Source organism: Triturus cristatus, chromosome 2_1, assembly GCF_964204655.1.
Source record: "Triturus cristatus chromosome 2_1, aTriCri1.1, whole genome shotgun sequence".
NCBI lineage: Eukaryota > Metazoa > Chordata > Amphibia > Caudata > Salamandridae > Triturus > Triturus cristatus.
In genome coordinates this window covers 654184412-654205583 of record NC_140581.1, presented here as the reverse complement: position 1 = coordinate 654205583, position 21172 = coordinate 654184412, and the positions used below count along the sequence as shown (strand labels likewise).

The window sequence follows — 21172 nt, the reverse complement described above, 5'->3', positions numbered from 1 at the left end:
GCATCCTATCTTAGATCTCAGATTCCTCAACAACTTCATAAAGACTGAAAAGTTCAAGATGACAAACCTGCAAGAGCTAATACCTCAGTTGCAAGAAGGGGACTACATGGCTACTATAGACTTGGAGGATGCCTATTTGCACATCCCCATGAACAGCAAACACCAAAAACTAGTAAGATGTGTGGTAAACGACACGCACACCCAAGTCAAAATGCTAGCATTCGGTCTAAAGTCAGCACCAAGGGTGTTCACAAAGTGTCTAGCAGCAGTGGCCGCATACTTAAGAAGACAAGGAATCCATGTACACCCGTACTTAGACCACTGCTTAGTAGGGGCAAACTCGTACAGAGTCTTTAAACAGCATATACACCCGATAATAGATACCCTAGTCCAGCTCGGGTTTTCCATAACACTGGGAGAAATCTTTCCCAGAGCCAGAACAAGACAAACTGGGGGGCAGAATAAATGCAGTAGTGGGGAAGGTGTTCCCAAGCGAAAAATGAACAATAGCCCTACTGAAAGAAAGACAGCTATGCCAGAAGGGGCAAGTTCTGACAATGTATTCTGGAAAGCAGCTCCCTGCTTGCCAGAATACATTATCTAGTGCTCTCCAATCCCTTAACCTTTCCTCTTAAATCTAGTAGGGGACAGCATATTAGTTTGGCGCTGGGAGTAGCCCTTCAAGAAATTCTTCGATTTGAGGCAGGGATAACCCCTGACGTACACAGCTTGGCACCATAGAATATGGCGCATACTGGGTATGGAACGTCTGACTCGTACGATCACTCATAAGCTAGCAGCATACAGCTGTGGCAACCATACATATCACTGCTCTCTGCAGAAGTTTACGAATTGACATACCATAAGTGCCTACGCGTGCTGCTATCGATGGCGCCACGTGTGAGGGCAAGACTGGGGCAGGAAGACGATAGGGCACAGGACACAATAGTGTCAAATGACACGTAACGCATTATGTCGGAGTGAGTACAGGGGAGGGGACAGGGGAGGGGACAGAGGAGGGGGGAGTAGTTGGAGTAACGTTTGGGTTGTTTCTGTTTCTCTTCTTTCTCTGCTGTGTACGGCATTTCTGTATATTTTTGCACCGGAATAAAACTGAAATAGATTAGAACGATGAAAACCATAAAAATAGGCAGTTAAACGTCTTACACACAACCCGTCTCAATTTATTATTTGATAAAAAAAGAAATCATGTAAATTTACAGATAATTCATCTGATACAAAAGTTATAAGAAAAGTTCATTAAAAGTGTAAGAGTATATTATATGTATAAATTACTCACAAGTGTAAGTTAACTTAGTGAATAGCCCCCCGAGATTGAGCTTTGGATGAGCCCTTTTCAGTCATTGTTTTGAAACATTATCAGGCACATCTTAGGTCAGCACCACAAATGGGTTTGTCTGACTGAACGCCATTGCCTTTTGGTTTGTCATTTTGTCAGCCTGTGGAGTGCTTTCACTATTATGCATGAGGACCTATTTTACTTCTTAGACAGGGGCTCAGCCAGCACAATTATTATCACACAAACTTTCTTCATCTTATACTTGCATAGCAGTATAAAGAGAACGTTCCTTTTCACTGCAGGGGGCACTACCATTACCACCTATAGTACCATACAGCAGTACCACCACCTACAATCTTACTAAAATATTTTCAATACTGACTAAATCACTACCTTCGCTGCCATTAGTAACACCATCAATGCCACCAAAACCATCACCAGCAATATAGTACAATGATCGCCAATTCCTCCTGTACCTTCATCATTGTCAACACCACTAATACCACCCCACCACCCCTATTACTTCCTCCAGTATGAATACCACAACCACAGAGCCACCACCAGTATCACAACACTAATAGCATAACTCCAACATCATCACTATCTCCACCACGAATAGCAGCACCACCAGCATCCGCATTACCACCAATACCATAACCACCACCACAATGCCAATCTCACCACCAGTACTAACACCCCAATAACACCGCCATCAGTGTCACCAGCAGTAAATAACACCAAAACCAGCAGACACACTAATATCATTACCAGCACAACTACCAGTGCTAAACTACTACCACCATCACACTTACCACCAATACCACCACCACAGTGTCAATTCTGCCACTAATAGCACCACCAGTACCACCATCACCAATAACCTACAACTACTGCCGCCATAATAACAAAGCATTAGTAACGCCAATAAGTCTGGATTTAATGTGCTATCACATGGAAACATCATTTTTGCACGTCTGTGTTTGCATGTATTTTCATATCATTGCCAATGCTTGCTAAGGTTACAGACATTAAGGTGCTCCTTTAAATTACTCCCCATGGATTTCAGATCTTGCCCCACAATAGTGCAGATTAAACATTAATGTTTTTTCCTATCTTGAAATACTATCAACCTTAGACTAGATGTAGAATGTGTATGCCTTTGGTCCTTCACAGCAGTGATTCTTTTTAGCTGAGTAATTGTAATCCAGCAAATCTTCCACATAACAGTCACACTGCAAGGTATCATACAATGCCTCACCGTTTTGGTGGTATGTTTTAAAATTAGTGGGTTAACCCTGTGATGACATACTAGTAGTACTATATTAGCATCATTTATCTCCTTACATTTTTAATACTAGCATTCTTTCAATTGTTGACATAATGCACCAGGCTGTTAAATGGTCCTTGAATGGGAGTCTGTTTTACTTTCACTTGCTTTTAACACAGAAAGTTACTCTTGGTTTGCTTTTGCCGTGAAGAAGAATCATTCCCAGTCAATAACTTGTGTTGTTTTCCGCCATTTGTTTGGATAGCAAATAATTTTTTGCGGGTTTAATTTCAAGTTTGTCAAAGTATGACCTCACACCCTAAAGACATTGTCAAGGCAAATAGTTGTTCTTTAGAAGTTTGTGGCCTGTTTTATGGCTAGGTGAGCTGGTTTTTACTGTTGATTTCTCTGATATTACCACAAATATTGCCTGCAGCAAACAGAAATGCATGCAGTATTCCATAAGTACCCATACAGGATGCCTTTACAAGTTCAAAGTTTACCTGATTTGCAAATGTGGGACACTTTTTTAGCTATGTGGTTCACTAATGAGGGTCACTTTTATTTTGTTGCCTGGGCCAATTTTATCTCCCACTCACTGGCGGAAGATTCCCATGGAGGAGGTCAGAACAGATGGTGGGGCCCGGCCGTGCCCGGTGTGAGTGCCATGAAATTAGAGGTTCTCAACTGCTGCGACTGGGCCCTAGGCAGGGGTCAGATCTCAGGCCCCATAAGCAAAAAAAACAGATCAGTGGCAGAGGGCACTAATAATACCCTCCAAGTCATCCGGTGGGGCAGCAAAGGCACCCTCTAGGCGGTAAGTGGCTGAGACAGCAGAGTTGCGGGGGTGCTCCCTGTGATGAGAGCTGGACACAGGAAGCAGACCATAACTAATACAACCTAGACACCAATGGAATGCCAGAGCCTTCTTAGCCTGATGACCCCCGACCTCTGCCGCTCTACAATATTTGGTGTTCAATGACACCATTGCAGCGCGGTACGGTGCGCAGTCACCCCTGGGTCACAGCGGCAATGACCATGGCCAAGGACACAGTCCAAAAGGGTGCGGCGGCACAGACACAAATAGACAAATTTACCCATCCACGCAACAGCCGAATCCCCATGTGGATGAGAGCCAGGATGTGACGGCTCCTACTTTGTTGGAAGTACAGAAAGCAGGATCTCACTAGAGCATAAAGTGACTTGATAGAGATAGACCTGAACTCGGAGAGGGTGGACCTACGCAAAGTCACTAATCGGGTCACACAAATGGAACAACAGATACCTGAAGAGACTACAGAGCTGGGCAACATGATAAGGCTGACAACGGAGCTGCAGTGCAGAATGAAACAACTGGAATCCTGCACCAAAGACGCAAAAGAGAGGTCCTGTAGGAATGACGTGCCTGGTGGGACTGCTAAAATTCTGGGAGGGCAAGTGTTTGGAACTCTACCTAGAGAAATGGATCCTGGAACGCTGGCAGCCCAAAATCCAGCCTCACTAGTTTTCATTAGAAAGAGCCCACAGAATACTGTACAACACCCCCCCCCCCCCTTTCCCCACCACCAATGGGTGCTCTGCCGAGAACTGTCATTTTTCGACTACTCAATTACATAGACTGAGATGTGTTACTTCAGGCAGAGTGATACAGTAGGGAACTCCACAGTGGGGAGGAGCGGATCATGCTGTTTCCAGACTATATACAACAGGCTCAAAAACTCAGATGCTTGCGGGGCACAGCTAACTGCTGACAAAGATGGTTGTGTGCTAGAGTGGCTCCTGCATTCCACTCACCCAATCCCCCAACATTCAACAATAGATCGTTATCCTGCAGCCCCAGCATGATTGATTTCAATGATGGAGGCTGCAGGAATACCAAAGTGATTTTTCTCAGTGTCTTACGAGAGAGACAACCGAAATTGTGGAGGACGGGCCGAAACACCATTCAGGGTCGTGTCCCCAGGTGCCAAGATGACCCAGAGGGTGCGGTGTGGTAGCGGCGACTGGAGCTTATGACTGAGCCTTCAGTCACAGTACTGCGGCTACGTTCCCTGTGAGGGCAGAAACAGAGGCGGACAGTGCTTTGGAGGACAAGGGGCCACTGCTGCTATGTCAAAAGCGCTACTGAGCAGCAGGGCTCAGAGCAGCATGAGCAGCCGCAACCCTGAGAGAGTGATGACTGGTTGAGTTGCTCGGTCTTGTTGGGCGCTGGAAGGACCTCTGCTCACCAGTGCCGTACCTCAACAGCGGCCCACTTGAGGAGCAGTAATGGGTCCGACATCTGTATCAGCGTTGGGCAGCCCACAGCACCGACACAGGGTCTATCACACCAGCAGGCGCTCTGGCCTTGCCTCAGGAGAGTTCCCGATTGGAGCACGGACCAGCGGGGAGGGTGACGTTCACATGCTGATGCCATCTGGCGGCCATATCATACGGCACCCTGAGTCTCCCACAACAGTCCAACGAACAGCCCATAAATGTGGACTCCTCGGTGAGTGACAAGGGGCCATAGTGCAATGCTGGAAGAAATCTCTACCGGTTTGCCCATGCCTCTTGGTGCGGCCTCACATGCTTGGAAGCAGCCGGCTCTTCTCCTTTATTATTCGGCAGGCCCTGGTGACATTGAGAAGAGCATTGATGCCCTACAGTTGGCCCTGTGGTAGGGCCTGTCCTACACATGTAGTACTCGCGGTGAAGGGCTCGGACCGGTTGCCTGGCCTCAGCAGCGGCACTGTTGGTAGGAGGCAATCCTCCCCCTCCCAACCTCTCCCCACTATTGAGATTACAGTACAACACACTGGTTGCAACAAGAGAGAGAACGAGAAAAACCCATGCACTGTCGTCCCGGCTGCACACGTCAACCTGCCTGCAGTATAAAAAAGAAAATAGTACTTACAGACTAATAAACACGTACCCTGTAACAACAGAAGTAAAGAAGCCAGTAGCCATGGGAGGTTATAAATGAAGAAAAGGCGGTACTAAGGCGGGCCTAACAAACCAATTACTGAAACAGAAGCCTTCATTTACGAAGGACAAAGACAGAAGCCAATGACAAATATGGGCGGAGAGTGGGCGGTGCTTCTCTTCCATACTCCACTACTGCATATCGCCAGAGCAGCGCATGCGCGCTGACTCAGGCTCAACCTAAAAATCAGCTGGCAAATATACTTGCGCTTGTTTTTATTCCACCAGATAATAGGGAATGAGTGGAAATAGGTCCACTCTTGTTTGATGTACAGTTACAACATGGTCCTACCTGATGGCAATAGCAGTTATCAAAATGCGCTATGGATTAATAAAAAGGCGAACATTCTGCTTACTGATGTTATTCCCCGATTTTTGTACACTTGTAATAACAGTGTGCCAAAAAAACACTTGATACCTGTCGCAAATGGCTGATTCTTTGTGGAGCTACTTGTTAGAAGTTATGCATGCGTGACGCCTCTGACAATAAAAGGTAGAACACATCAGGGAGTTCACACGAATTAAGCATTTCTTTGGTAATTTAATACCAATTCATGAGATTTTGGTCCATGCTCTCATTGAATATTGAACGTATGAAATATATGATGGACATGAGAAGCATTGAAAAGCTGTTCAGGGGCCATGTAACGCTGCTGCATTAAATGTTCCAGCAGACAAACAGATTAGCGAAACAGCATTTTCTTATCCTATGAAGAAGATATGCGGATAACCAGTTTTGGGTCTTCCGGTTTTGCTATTTTACACATGACTTTAGTGAAGTGGGAAACCACCAAATCTCCAAGGAGCACGCCCTGAAATGCAGTCTACCCGTTACAAAAAGTTTGGAAACCCACGAAATGTGCAAAACAGATTAGACACGTTTAAAAATTATTATTTGATTGCTCATTGTTACATACAAGTGGTGCTGTCAGTGCGGTGAACAGAATGTCAGGAAACGCAACAAACAGCCACAGTTTTTTGAACTTGTGTTAGACGCTCAAAATAATATATATTTGTTTTTAAAGGCAAAACAGGACAAAAGAAACCGAATATGCCTTTTTTTATTTACTAGAATTCTGCCCGCAGAAGGTTTATATTACTGGCAATGTTTTTCTAAGCTTTTTAGTTCATTGGCATGTCTGCTGGTTAGGGTAGAAACCGTGTGATGTATCTAAATTTGAGACCACAGGTTCTCGTCCCAGAGATCCCTCTTCCTGCCAACTCGATGGTTACACTTCAGTCTGAGAAGAGTGCGACCTCACCCTTAGCAAGGCTATGCTACTCCCCATGTTCATTGTCTTGCTTTAATGTGTACAAAATAATGATGATAATAATGAAATAAATAAGTGCAGAGGCCTAATATTTTTCTTACGAGCCTCTACTGCTTAATACCAAGGCTTGATTCCACCGCTTAACTGTATTTCCAACACCCTACACTTACTGTCTCGTTCTCTCACACACGCAGACCCTTTTCCTCTCTCCTTCTCTCTAAAAAATAAACACTGAACTTTCTGTTTTAGAAACTTTTGACTCGAGTTTCTGCCTGTGCGTCAGCCAGGTCCAGCCTGTTGACAATGTCTACATCATTCTTGTATTTTCTGGTGTGGTTAGCATACATATACTGAAAATATTGGGGATCCATTAATGTGAGAGTGGGCCAAGTATACATTGAAGAAGATTGACCAAAGGACCTATCCTTGTAGTAATCTGCATGTGATGGTGGATGGTTTAGCATGAAAGTGCTAATCCTGGCATGATAAATTCTTTTTGTGAAGAATGGTATAAACAAATCGAGTGAACTTCCTTCGATATAAGTGTTTTCTGGTAGATGATTGAGAAGTAGATTGTGGTTGATTGTATTGAAAAAAGTGTATAGATCTAATAAGAGTACTGTGCAAACCTTCCTATTCCTTGAAGAAGAAAAATCTTCATTTGTGCTCAGTAGGGTTGCACCTCAAATCAGTGGCGAAATCCAGATTGCAAGTCATGGATGAGCCTGTGTTTCCTGGGTCACACTGGTGAACCTATCCATTAACCCCTTCAGTGCCCGCCCCTTTCCCCGCCCTGTGCCGGCCGTTGCATTAGCGGGCGGGGTCTATGACGAGCTGGACTCGTCATGGGCACAGCGCTACCGCGGCCCATGACGACTCCAGCTCGTCATGGGCACTGAAGAGGTTAAGTTATCAGGGTTCATTATTTTCTGGCCAATGTAACAATATCAAATTTAGATTCGTAGCTGTCATTAGCATTGTTGTTTTCCACCAAAAATTTGCAAGTGTTATTATAGAAAATGAGAGCTAGACTAGTTTTGCCAGTGGTGTCACCTGGAATCTCAAGGTGGGAAACCCCTTATTGGTGATAGCTGCCCAGTTCAATTTTATTTTGCATATCTCCACTATTACCATGCTCCATGTTAGCTGATTCCATTGATCAGCTGTACTGTGGATTATGAGTTATGGAGTGTCACAACCAAGTGGCCATCTTCAATATTTTCCCATTCTGTCAGTCTTTCTTACTAATGGTGCTTTTTCACTCACCTCATGCTTTCCTCCCTCAATATCTAAAATCAATACTACCATCCTGTTCCCTCCCCCCCCCCACCTGCCTCTTCCATCCATCTCTCTTTCATATAATCCATTTGCAGAAATAAATGCCTGTGCCTTACAGACATTCTCCACATCCCTCTGTAACACCACCCACAACCCATCAATAAAAATGAATCAACACCCCCACAGAAACCAGTGTCTGCCATCCTACCACCCTCACAATATCACGGAAAGGTAGCTCAGGTGAACAAGCGGCTCTTTCTATGCTTTATCACTCTGCTTTTTTAGGTCTACCCTAGCAAAATGTATGTCACTCCTTAACATTACCATAAATTTTTATCCAGGCATGACAGGGCAGATAACTACCACAACATTTTAAATATTTTTAATGTCAATACTGAAAGACCTTCTTTGCTTGGATTCAGTTTAACCACACTAACAAGGGCATGACACATTGACATTGTAGTTAATTTGGGTATTCCAATCACCTGTTTAATTAGGATATTTGTCATGTGAACTATGGGATAAGAAAACTGAAACACAGCTCCCTCTCTGTGTTGTATTTTGTTGAGTTTGAAAAACTCATCAAAATTAATGCAATGTTGTGCCTGTAAACCAATTGTACTATGCAAACAGTAGTAAATAATTATATTTATACATGTTAAGTTCTGACCTAAAACAGTCGGTTTTCCTTTTTGCACACTCTGCACATTTCATTTTTATTTATGCAAATGAGAAAAAGTAGGTCTGCAAATCAGAATTGGTGCTTGACTCGCTAAGTGAAAATAAAGCCCTTGACAAAATATTGTGGTCTACAGCAAGAATGACCAGATTATTTTGGCGGTGAACATAATTGAACTGTGTATTTTCTTTTGCATATCTTTCGATGTAGATGATACCATTCACGAGTCCGCTGAGCCGTCCCGTGGTGAGAACTCCGCACAGACAGCGAAGATACCCAGTCGACTATTGACATCATTGCTGTTCTTCCTGGCGACGTGTTTGACGTTATAGCACAGTGTCCTGCTTTAACCTTTCACAGGAAAACATCAGGATCTTGGAACATCACAGATCCCCCTAAATGCTTAGCCCAAGAAGGGGACTTTTTATTGGTTTTTTTTGCCGATGTCAAACTGTCTTATTTTTTTCTCCTGTATTTTCAGTCCAAACAGACCATGAATTTTGGAGGAAAATGTAGTTCAACCGCCAGCCTTTTCCCCAAAACGTTTTATGATCCTCCAAGAATGAAAGAACCCCAAATGCACATGCCAAATTCTGATATTGACACTAGTGATTCTTATTTTCCCGTGCAGTCTCCTTTAAGAAATCACATCTATTCACTCACTGTGTTGTCTGTATGTGGACATGGAACTAGAGTGGCACATGCAACTGTTCATGGAGGATGAGGAGACTGAATGGGAACACAGTAGGGATTGGCTCCCCTTGCTAATATTTATGCCTTCTCATTCAGTACTACCAGGTGATCACGTGGGGCATTGTGTTGCCATACCCGAACGGGAGACATTTGGAAAGAGAAATATTGAAACACAGTTTCCTGTAGAAGATTGTCTGTAAGAGAAGCCCCGCGTCCCAAAAGAGGAGCCTTGCTCAATATTTAACTGCCTTTCCACGTCCGTCCTTTCAGCGACCTTGACAATACAACTGGTGCTCCAAGGGCAAAGTGGCGCTGTCTTAATTACAGTAAATGAAAGTTTAGTTCACAATGTCACCAAAACAACAAGCATGTCCTGGAAAGAGATAAACAGGTGGTGGTAGTGGTATCAGTGGATATGTGGGTGAAGTAAGCATGTACGTGTATTTTCAAGAGGGGCTGAGCACACAAGGTATGTTGATTTAAGAGCAGATCTCCATATTTTTCTCATGTTGTTGAAACTCAGAGACACATTTTGTGAATTAAGTGACCTTCAAATATTGGTTGGTGTAGCAGGTAACTGGGGCCATCTACGCTGGTGTGGGTGGGTTGTTTGGGAAGGATAATCAAGCCAGAGATTTGTTGTTGAAATCATAGGTGTAGGCCAAATGTATCATTTTTAACCCTGCAACTTCTTGGAACGGACATTATGTGGGTGACACTAAGAAAGCCTTCTTTGAGGGTACCTAGCAATGTGACTGCAATATACAAAGTTTTTGTGATTTTTGAAGGAACGTGTCATTTTTTTCCAGTTGTTTTCTACTTTTTCAACATATAAAGTGTAGAGAGCATTTTTATTTGAAGGATTTAAAGTAGGTGGGCTCCCAAAGACTAAATAAAATATTTTTTTAAAGTTATCAATGAGAATAATAAGAATAGGAAAATTAATCGAAATAATTTATGCTGACAGAATATGTATGACTGACCGATTTATGCGCTGGAGCCATATGGTATATCCTAGTAAACTCGGAAACAAGAGGTATAAATTGAGTGATAGAGTTAGAGGAATGACCATCAAAGAAGCAGTGAGTGGCCTACAGTATAGTGCACACTTGATAACTGACCATCCCTTGAGGCCTTTGGGAGATTGCTAAAGTTGGCTGCCTTGACCTCACAAGGACCACAGCATGGCTTCTTCTGTCAAATAAAAGCCCTTATGTAAGGCACCTGCAGTCGTTTGCAATGTGAATTTTATTTCACCGCAATAAGAATTGTTTCAGGTCCACTTTTTAGAAGTAATGTGCAATGAATGTTTGATGTTTACATGCATATAGCCTGTCTTGTACCCTGATATGTCTTTGTCCAGGCTTTTGTCGGACCCAAGTCAGGCAGCACTAAGAACCACAGAAAGATAAAGAGGGCCTGGTTCTCCGAGTGTTTATTCCCTGGAGTAAGCATGTCTTAAAACTGCAAGCTTAGGAATAATAGACACCTAAGACTGGCAGTAAGAAAAAGCTTTGAGAAGCACTATCATTGTTGCTTCTTATAGTGAAGTGGATGGTAGTGGGGCCTGAGTGGCACTGATTAGGTGGAAACGACCAGTGGGATGACTTCCTCTCAGATGACCTTGGAAAGCAAATCACAATGACTTCAATACACATGCTGGTTTTAGATTTACCATCAACTATTGGCAACTACCAGATGTAACAAACCACCAAGAAAGATGGCATTGGGCCTTTGCAGAAGCTTAAAAAACATTGCAGCTTCCCTGGTTCCCTATGGGCATGCTTGGTGCTCTGTGGCTGAGGTTGGGTTATAAGTTTGCACATGTGAAAGTCTGCCCTTTACTAAAGTGATAATATTGTGCCATGTGTTGTGGCCGCCATTCATGAAGCAGGTGCAATGGAAATGGTGCCCATGTGGGAGGTACCTTTTGCACCCGAGTTATGGTCTTTTTTTCCTATCCAGCTAGCGGGTCCATTTTCCTTGCTTGCATTAGTGCCCACGGCACAGTTGCTTCGCCACTCCATTGTGCCTTTCTGCTTGTGGGCATCTAACATACACCAAACATGCTTAGTAACACAAACCATGCACTCTTTTGTCCTCTCATAAACCCTCTTTGCCTGTTCGCACAATTGGGCGTTTTCCCAGACTTGCCACTAGTGAGGTGCTGCGCTGCTGGGGGGGGGGGGGGGGAATCTATACCCAAGAGTAACATTTCGTGGCTGGTCAGTGTTTGAAAGGGATCCCACAAGTCGATGAAAGTGCCCCGTAGCTGGATCCGCTGACCTAACGTTGTTCTCAAAGGGGCAGCATTCGTAGCATGGCTATCGTTTCACATTTACACGAGAAGGAAGTACCTTAATGGAGTCAAAACGCACTTTGCATCGACATTGTTGTTCAACCGCTCTCCAGTGGCCCCCGCCATAGTGAAGTTTGACCTCTGTTTCACCACACTGTCACTGCTAATATTGTGGGGTTGAGCCGGCTCATTAAGGCATGTAAGCATACAGCATCACTGCATCTTTTCAGCTGTCTCAAACGATGTTTCTTTGGATTCGTGCTGGCATTCCGGATATTCCCACTTGTATAAAGTAAGCGTGAGAAGCAGTCCGTCAGAGGCCGGCCTGAAATTTTTAGTTAGTTAAGTTTCTGAAATTCTCGACTCTGAAGGATGCCAGGGCAAGCTGGAAAGTGCTCTTTGCACCGCGAGTCTGAGGAGCTTTGTTCTGTCACAGCAGACGCTCCAACTCCCCTCATGCCTTTCCCAACCCAGACAGCCCACCCCGTGACCCGCACTTCCTGGTTGTGAAGGGCTTTGCAACCGAGCGCACGGAAATAAGAATCTCTCTGTTTAGCGGATACTGTGTATCCTTTACTAGACAAGGTAACAATTCGTGTTTGTTTAGAATATTGTTTTGTACTGTACCTTCTAGGATGGCGAAGGAAAAAGACAAAAGTTCAAACAAAAAAAATGCTTTGTTCTTTCGATTCTGTATTATTAGCAACTTCTGTTGTATATAGTGTTTGATAATAAAGTATTAATTTGATTCTTATGACTTTGTAAGAGAATAAAATAAACTTTCAAGACATTAATAATAAATAAGAATAAAAACTGCACCGATTCCAAGACGGAGCGTCGAAGCATCAAACCTGGTCACGGCTGGGAACTGGAGTGCAAGTCGCCGCGACACCGCAGCGCTACAGAACTCATCTGTGAAACACGTTCACCCGTTCTCGCGAGATCATCATGTCAGGACCGGAAACATCGTGGCGCGTGACGATTAATGTTCTATCCTTCAATGTTGATGTACTCGACGGCGGAGCCCTGTGTTTTTTCAGCATGTCGGTTCTAAGAAAAGGCATAGGGGATGTATCACCTATTGATGTGTGTACTTTTATTTCGTCTTAGTTTAGATTCTTTTGTATTTCTTTTCTTTCCAAGGAGTATTTTCTCCCAAAGGGCGAAGAGGGGGTTTGCCGATGTCCTGTATAGCATGTGCATGGACATGATACAAAACCAAAAACGAACAGAGGGGAAGGAATGTTTGTAAGTCATTGGGGGGGGATTGTTTTTGGGTCCAATGTGGAGTTCTGGTTTCCTATTTTCTGTGTTAATACTCCCATCAGGATAGGGAAGGTGTATTGTATCTGTTGATTTGAAAGAAAAGTGTGTTTTACGTTGCTCTGGGGTAAACACACTTGTGCCACTTTCAGAAACAGGGTCTGCTCCTTCCCTCCATCAATTCAATGCACATTTTTGATCACTATGTGTTTGTGCACTACCCCACCCACCCATTCTATAATTGTATCACAATGGTTCTACTTCTCTCTCTACCTTTCTTTCATCCTTTGCTCTCTTTTTTTTTTTTTTAAGCAGTGAATGAACAGGATGACATCACTGTGCATTCCACCCTCAGCTTTCCCGAGCTGTCTTGGTGCCATTGTCTTTACGGTTTACTAGATGCTGCCATGTTTAAGGTCACCCTTGAGTCTGCAAAGTCCGCTTTCCTTGTTCACTCTTGACATCCCATTGAAGTCACTTGTGCGTGCATCTGGGTATGAAAGTCCAGCTCAGTGTGGTCCTGTGCTTGTACTGCCCCGCTTTGCTGTTTCTTTGCACTTATTGAGTGCTGTTTTGAAATGCCTACATTATATAAACTTAAAACAAAATGTAAAAAAAAATCATAAGAACTGTATTTGTATATACACGTGTCCGTACAACTATACTTAAATAAAAAAAACTAAAGATTGTCATCATTTTAATAAGTTCTGTAGTTCTTTTTTTTCTCTGTTGATGTATGTGTTTACAGAGGTTTGCTTCTTGCTTTTTAATATCTGCCTCGCAATGATCATCCTTTGGTGATGCCATTTGAATCCCACTTCAGAGACTTAAATGAAGCTACCTACATTGCAACAATTCTTTACTATATATGTTCTCCATCAAACATTTATTCACTGGGAATTCAAGCACTTTCTACCACAGATGTCCCACATGATTTTATTCTCGTTACCATCAAAATGCTTCCATTATCTAGAAATTGTCCGACTTCTTTCATATCCCGATGTTTAAATCTTTTCTAATTAATCCAGTAAAAATCTTAGATTACTTATATATTTTGGTATGTGTCAATTCACTAATGTTGTGTATTCTATTAACCAATCACCACCATTGCCTTCTGATGATGTCAGGTAAAAGAGCTATTACTTTAGTACATAATCATTACTATCCCAGGTGGAATGCGCTCACAGATAGTAACTGACCAGGCGTAAAGTTAAGGTGTTCATAAGAAAGTCTGGAAAACCCACCTTGGCTATTCAATACCTGTAGTCTTGCCTTCCTAAGGAGGACAATATTGCATTTGTGCATTGTCACGCCTGCCAGCTTCCTGCTCCATTTTCTTCTGACCCTATCAGATAGGTGATTTATTTGTGGGAATAGCTTCTCTCAAGAGTTGTTGCTAGATGCAAGTGTTCAGTTCTGCAGCAGGCAGTAATGAAATGTTCCATCCATAATAAGTCTATGTGGCAGATCTAGCAGACTAGTCCTGCACCATTATCAAGTTAATTGCAAATAGAGGGAGCCAGACTTATGAAAGTGTTGTATTGCCCTTGAATCATGCAAGATAATGCAAGGGCAACTCAACATTAAAGTCCGATTTACCAAGCCACGCTAGGCCACATTTTGTGGTCCTGCTGTGCTTGGCATATCTGGAGTAACGCATGGCAACATGTCAGAGCCCTGCGTTACTCTACCCTAGGGAGGCATTCCATGGGTGGCGCTTGGGTGTTCCCACGCATCCACACATAGATATTGGTGCATTCCCAGATTTACTATGAGTGGTAGACCTGGGTATACATCACAGCACTACACCTAACAAGAGGAAATGTAACAAGGAGAAATATCTTTGTCTGCTGCATTCTGCAGCACACATAGAAAGAGGGAAAAGGCAGCAGATGCTCGTTTTTGTGCAGGAAGGAAGATTCCCTCGTCCTATGGAGAGGACCTCGAGGCACTTTTTCCAGGCTAAGGCGATCACGCCCAGAGGGCTCTGAAATCCTCAGCCTGGCAAAGTTATGTTAAAGCAGCCAGGAGGATGCACATTTAGTGCATGTCTAGCTCCTGGCTGCCTGACCTGAACAAGAAGAGTGTCTGTCAGGCTATTCTTTGTTCAGCCTGACAGACACTCTTCTTGCCCGGAAAAAGTTGAGGGGCGTGGCCCCTCAGCCCATATGGACGGGTCGCTGGTGGACAGTGATACCTGACACAAGTCTAACATGTCCACAATGTCTGTGAAAATGTGTGAAAGTTATGTTTTTGATGTATTTTGCACACTAACATATGTAACATTATACAATATTTGGGTATAAATCCATTCAAACAGTGCTACTGTAATTTGACAATTATAGCCACTTTTAATACTATAATATAGCTCTTCAATAATTCTCACCCTTCTTGATTTCCTTAACTAATATATCTGAAAGAAACACGTTGGGTATAGATTCCTTACCTTAGAATTACCCCCAGGCATCAGACTGGATCCGAAAAGAATTTCGTCAGCAGTACCTCTGCGGGTCGGAAGGTGGCATCGGTCGGCTCGGCGTTGGTCGTCGGCATCGTGGTCGCCGTGATGACGAAGCAGCAGCAACTTAGTCGCCGCCCTCGCGTGCTGACGTCTGTTCTTTCTTTTTCCGCACCAGCCAGCGAAGATCCGGGAAAAGCGGTACCTCAGTCATTTTTTCACTAAGTTTTTTCTACTTTTTTGGACGTCTTGTTTCGAGTCTGCGACTCTGAGCAGGTGCACGAGGGATGCCCGGTTTTAAGGCCTGCGGTTCCTGTACCCGATTGATGTCGGTGACTGGCGCGCGACTACGACCCCAAGTCGTGCTCTGATTGTCAATTGTTGACGCCAAAGGCTTTGCGGGAGCGGTCGCGAAAGCTGCTTGAACGACAGCAATCGGTTCCGCGCTGTTCAAGGTTCCGGTCGAGAGGGAGGTCGAGAGACCGGTCGCAGAGTCACCATCAATCCGACTCAAAGTCATCGAAGTCTTCTCACTTGGGGTCAGGTAAGTCGAAACATAAAAAGAAGTCGAAGAAGCATCGTCGCTCTTCGCCTTCTCCTCGTCGGTCGGCCGACTCGACAAGGCGCGCAGGTGGTGCCACTCCTGCGGCTCCGCGCGTGCAGCCTGAAGGGTCGATTCCGAGCTTACCTCCCTTTCCGGGACTCGGAGTGACCTCTGCCCAGCTTCGTATGTTCTACGAGGCGATGCATGCCATCTTTGGGCAGACCGACCCCGCCAGCGTGACTTCGGGCCCCGCGGACTCGGTTGGCCTAGGTCTTAGTTGCCTGCGGCTCCGGCCAGGCACCGCAGGCCCTCCTTGGATCCAGACCTGGATCCGGATCGGTGCCGGTTGACCTCATTACACCTCCACTGGCGCCGCTTCCGACAGCACCACTACCGTGCCCGACGACGGTCGGCCCCCTGGCCGGCGTCGACCCCAGCCTCCTTCCCGACATGGACGCGGCGCCGACCGACGCCGGATCCAGCGCCGGGTGGGGTTTTCATGCCTCTGTTCACTCCTGGGGCCCCCTTCCAACAACAGTGGCACCCAGAGGATGATGAGGAAGACTGGGAGGGGTCAGGTGACCCTTTAACCGACTAGCTAGGGTCTGAACAGGACTGGAGAGAGGAACTGGGGGATGCCAGTGGCCTTGACACTTCACCCGACCTTGGCATGTTGTCTCCTCCTGCGGCTACGGAGGCAGCGTCATATGCTGTAGTGTTGCGTAGGACGGCCGAGGCTCTCAACCTCAAGCTTCCTACGGTGGCAGTCAGGACTAACCTCCTGACTGGGGTGCTTCAACCGGCGATGAGCTCTTCGTAGCACCTGCTTCCGTTTAATGAGGCCCTCACCGACGTCCTTTTGGGCACCTGGTCCAGGCCCAACATGGGGGCTCCCATGGACAGGATGACCGCCCGACGCCACTGCCCGGCTCCAGGCGACTCAACTTTCCTCTCCCAACACCCCACCCTGGAGAGCTTGGTGGTCCAAGCCTCCACCTCCAAAAGCGCCTTCCCTAGCGCTCCACCGGAAAAGGAATCCAAGAAGCTGGACCATCTTGGGAAGAAAATGTTCTCTACTGCCAGCTTTGGACTGCGGTCAGTAAACGCCGCATGTCTCTTGGGCCGTTATTCGCACTCAGTGTAGGATAGGGTGCACAAGTGCTGTCTCAGTGTCCGGAGGAGGCCTGGGCAGTGCTCTCCCAGGCTGTTGCCACCGGTAGAGATGCAGCAAAGTTTACGATCCGTTGTGGGCTGGACACCGCCAAGTCTCTGGGCAGGACCATTTCAACGTCGATAGCGCTCCGACGTTATGCCTGGATGAGGTCTACTGGTTTTTCGGGGGCTGTCCAGAACACATTGATGGACATGCCCTTTGATGGGCGTCGCCTTTTTGGTAACTAAGCAGACAACGCGAGCACTTTAACGACTCACGGGCTACGGTCAAGTCCTTGGGCCTCTCCTCCCATCCGAAGCAGTCTGCTTTTCGCCCCTTTCGTGGCTACGGAAGGGGTCCCCTTCTACGTCCCACCCAGGACCTCAGCAAGTTAACCAACCTCTGCACAGCCGGGGATGTGGGAACCAGCGTTGTGGTTCAGGGGGTCAGCTGGCGGGCCAGTCCACTAACTCCCTCCCCACCCCTTGCAGCAGCCTACAAACCCTCCAAGTCCGACCTTTCAGGCCCATCAAACGCCAGTGGGTGGCAGGATTCGCCATCACTTCGGACAGGTGGGTTTTGCAGATAGTCTGAAGGGGCTACTCCCTCCCCTTCGAGACTACCCCTCCAGCCATGCCACCTCGTAACCACCGCATGTTGGAGGATCATCTGGCTCTTCTCCAGCAGGAAGTTACAGCTCTCAAGGGAGCCATCAAGTGCGTTCCTGTCCCAGAAGTAGGCCGTGGTTGTTACTCCCACTACTTTCTGGTTCCCTAGAAGGACAAGGGCCTGCGTCCTATCTTGGACCTCAGAGACGTCATTCGCTTCCGCTGGAAGGAGAAGTTCAAGATGTTGACGCTTGCTCAGGTCTTGTCTGTCCTCGACCTGCCAGACTGGATGGTAGCATTGGACTTGCAGGATGCTTATTTTTACATCCCCGTCCTGCCGGCCCACCGGCGTTACCTGTGGTTCACGGTAGGCCATGCGCACTTTCAGTTTACCGTGCTCCCTTTTGGCCTTACCCGCACCCCTTGGGTGTTCACGAAACTGATGGCGGTGGTCGCAGCTCATCTCCGCAGATCAGGGGTTTCAGTCTTCCCCTATCTTGGCGACTGGCTGTTGAAGGCAGGCTCTCCCCAGGCAGTTGTTTCCCATCTCTAGACTACGGCTGACCTCCTGCATCAGCTTGGGTTTTCCATCAATGTGCCGAAGTCGCAACTGATTCCCTCTCAGAAGCTCCTTTTCATCGGACCGGTTCTGGACACGACGCAGTTTCGGGTCTATCCTCCCGAACAGCGAGTCCGGGACATTCGGGCTATGATTCCGATCTTTCAGCCCTTGTCCCGGGTTTTGGTCAGAATGACCCTGAGGCTGCTGGGCCTCATGGCTTCCTGCATCCTGCTGATCAATCATGCCAGGTGGCATATGCGGGCTCTGCAGTGGACCTGAAGTTCCAGTGGGCGCAGCATCAGGGGAAACTGTCCGATTACGTCCAGATCTCGGAGGGCACTGCTCAACAACTGCAGTGGTGGCTCATGAACCAAGATTGGGTCAGTGGCAGGTCCCTCTCCGTTCCCCAACCAGAATACACAGTGGTGACAGATGCCTCCCTTCTGGGATGGGGTGGCCACATGGGGGAGGCAGAGATCAGAGGCCTCTGGTCTCCGGCGGAGTCCGGGCTTCATATCAACCTTCTGGAGCTCTGGGCGATTCGTCTTGCACTGAAGGCATTCCTTCCCTCTGTCCGGGGAAGAGTAGTGCAGGTGTTCATGGACAACACCACCGCCATGTGGTATTGCAGCAAACAGGGCGGGGTGGGGTCGTGGACCCTATTTCAGGAGGCCCTCCGGCTCTGAACATGGCTGGAACATCAAGGCATTTCCTTGGTGGTTCAACACCTGGCAGGTTCTCTGAACGCCAGGGCGGACAAACTCAGCCGCAGGTGCATGATGGATCATGAATGGCGTCTTCACCTAGAAGGTGGTGCAAGGTCTCTTTCAACAGTGGGGAGAGCCTCAGTTAGATCTATTCACCACCGAAGAGAACGGGCAATGTCAGCAATTCTGCGCGTTGGAATTTCCAAGGCGGCACTTGCTCGGCGACCCTTTTCGTCGCGAGTAGAGTTGCGGTCTGTTGTATGCTTTTCCGCCTATTTCACTTCTGCCTAGAGTGCTGAAGAAGATCAGGCGCGACCGGGCCCAAGTCATTCTGGTGGCTCCGGATTAGGCACGGAGTGTCTGGTATCCCGAGCTGCTCAACATGGCCATCGATCCTCCGTTCAGTCTGCCTCTTCGGGAGGATCTTCTGTCGCAACAGCAGGGGACGGTCCTCCACCCCAACCTGTTCAGTCTCCACCTCCTTGTGTGGAGATTGAGCGGCAGCAGTTGACGTCTTTCGACCTGCCTCCTGAAGTTTCTGATATAATCTTGGCAGCCAGGCGTCCCTCCACAAAGATGGTCTACGCCTGCAGGTGGAACAAATTTGTGGCATGGTGCACAGCACAGGCTGTGGATCCCCTTTCTGCCCATCTTTCTGAAGTACTTGTTCCTTCTCTTTTTTAGCCCAGCAGGGCTCTGATCTGGGCGCTATCAAGGACTATCTTTCTGCCATCTCTGCTTTCCTTGGGATGCCAGATCAGCCTTCTCTTTTCAAGTCCCCGGTAGTTAACCGTATCTTGACAGGTTTACCGCATCTTTTTCCTCCAATTACATTTGTTATGCCTCAGTTGGACTTGAGTCTTTTGCTGACTTATTTGATGTGCGCTCCCTTTGAGCTGCTTCATAACTGCCCTTTACGTCTCTTGACTCTCAAGACTGCGCTCCTGGTAGCCATCACTTCTGCTAGAAGAGTGAGTGAGCACCAGGCCCTTTCCTCCAAACCTTCTTTCCTGTCTGTCATCCGGACAAGGTGGTTCTCGGGACCTGTCCATCCTTTCTTCCTAAGGTGGCCAATGCCTTCCACATCGGGCAGACCATTACTTTGCCCACCTTCTTTCCGCCTCCGCATCTTTCAAAGGAAGAAGAGAGGCTCCACCGTCTGTATCCAAAGCGTGCTCTCTCCTTCTATCTGGAACGCACAAAACAGTTCCGGGTGGATAATCAACTTTTTGTTGGCTACGTAGGTGCAAAGAAGGGTCGGGCCGTACACAAACGCACCATTTCTCGATGGGTCGTATTGTGTATTAAGGCTTGTTACTCTCTGGCTAAAAAGGAGACTCCAGTCGGGCTACGGGCTCACTCCACCAGGGCGACGGCAGCCACTACTGCCTTGGGAAGAGGAGGGCCTCTGAATGACATCTGTCAGGCAGCCATGTGGGCATCGCTGCACACGTTTACCAAACACTACTGTTTGGACAGCCAAGTCCGGAGAGACGGCTTCTTTGGCTGTTCTGTTCTCCAGGACTTTCTGGTATGATTTTGGTTTGCAGACCCACCTCCGGGGTTGGTAATGCTGTGGTATCTATTCTAAGGTAAGGAATCTATAACAAATGTGTTTCTTTCAGATGCACAAGTTACTTACCTTCGGGATCAATATATCTGGAAGAAACTTTAGTTGGTTATTGATTCCTTACCGCCCCATCCATCCTCCCGGTTCTGCCAACTGATTTCTAGGGTTAAGGATATCCTTTCAGGGCCCTAGTTTTGTGCACCAATGATCAGTGTCTTGCATGGCTCTGCGTTTCTGGCGAGGAAAGTCATGTACAGAACTGACGTCCGCGCGCGAGGGCAGCGCCTAAGTAGCTGCCGCGAAATCATCCTGGGGACCACGACGATGAACGCGAGCCGACCGACACGCAGAGGTATTGCTGACGAAAACTCTTTCCGGATCCAGTCTGACGCCTGGGGGTAATTCTAAGGTAAGAAATCTATAACTAACTAATGTTTCTTACAGATATATCGTTACCGAAGGTAAGTAACTTGTGTGTCACAGTGAACATAGAAGATGGACAAACACAATGAATGACTGTAAGCAGCATTTCCATAGCATGTAAAAGTGGTTCACC

General features: G+C 46.6%; 1 protein-coding gene across 3 annotated transcripts in view; it reads left to right on the top strand.

Moving 5' to 3' along the window:
* Positions 1–13718, top strand: part of EFNA5 (ephrin A5) — a 405801-nt gene extending 392083 nt beyond the window's left edge. For 2 of the 3 annotated variants that reach the window (XM_085632574.1, XM_085632575.1), the window contains one exon: positions 8970–10675. In XM_085632574.1, coding sequence (XP_085488700.1) covers positions 8970–9091 — 122 coding nt within the window. In that variant the 3' untranslated portion in view covers positions 9092–10675. Of the gene's footprint in view, positions 1–8969 lie in introns of all 3 variants that reach the window. The other variant, XM_085632573.1, reaches the window with a different exon arrangement.
* Positions 13719–21172: the final 7454 nt, after the last annotated feature.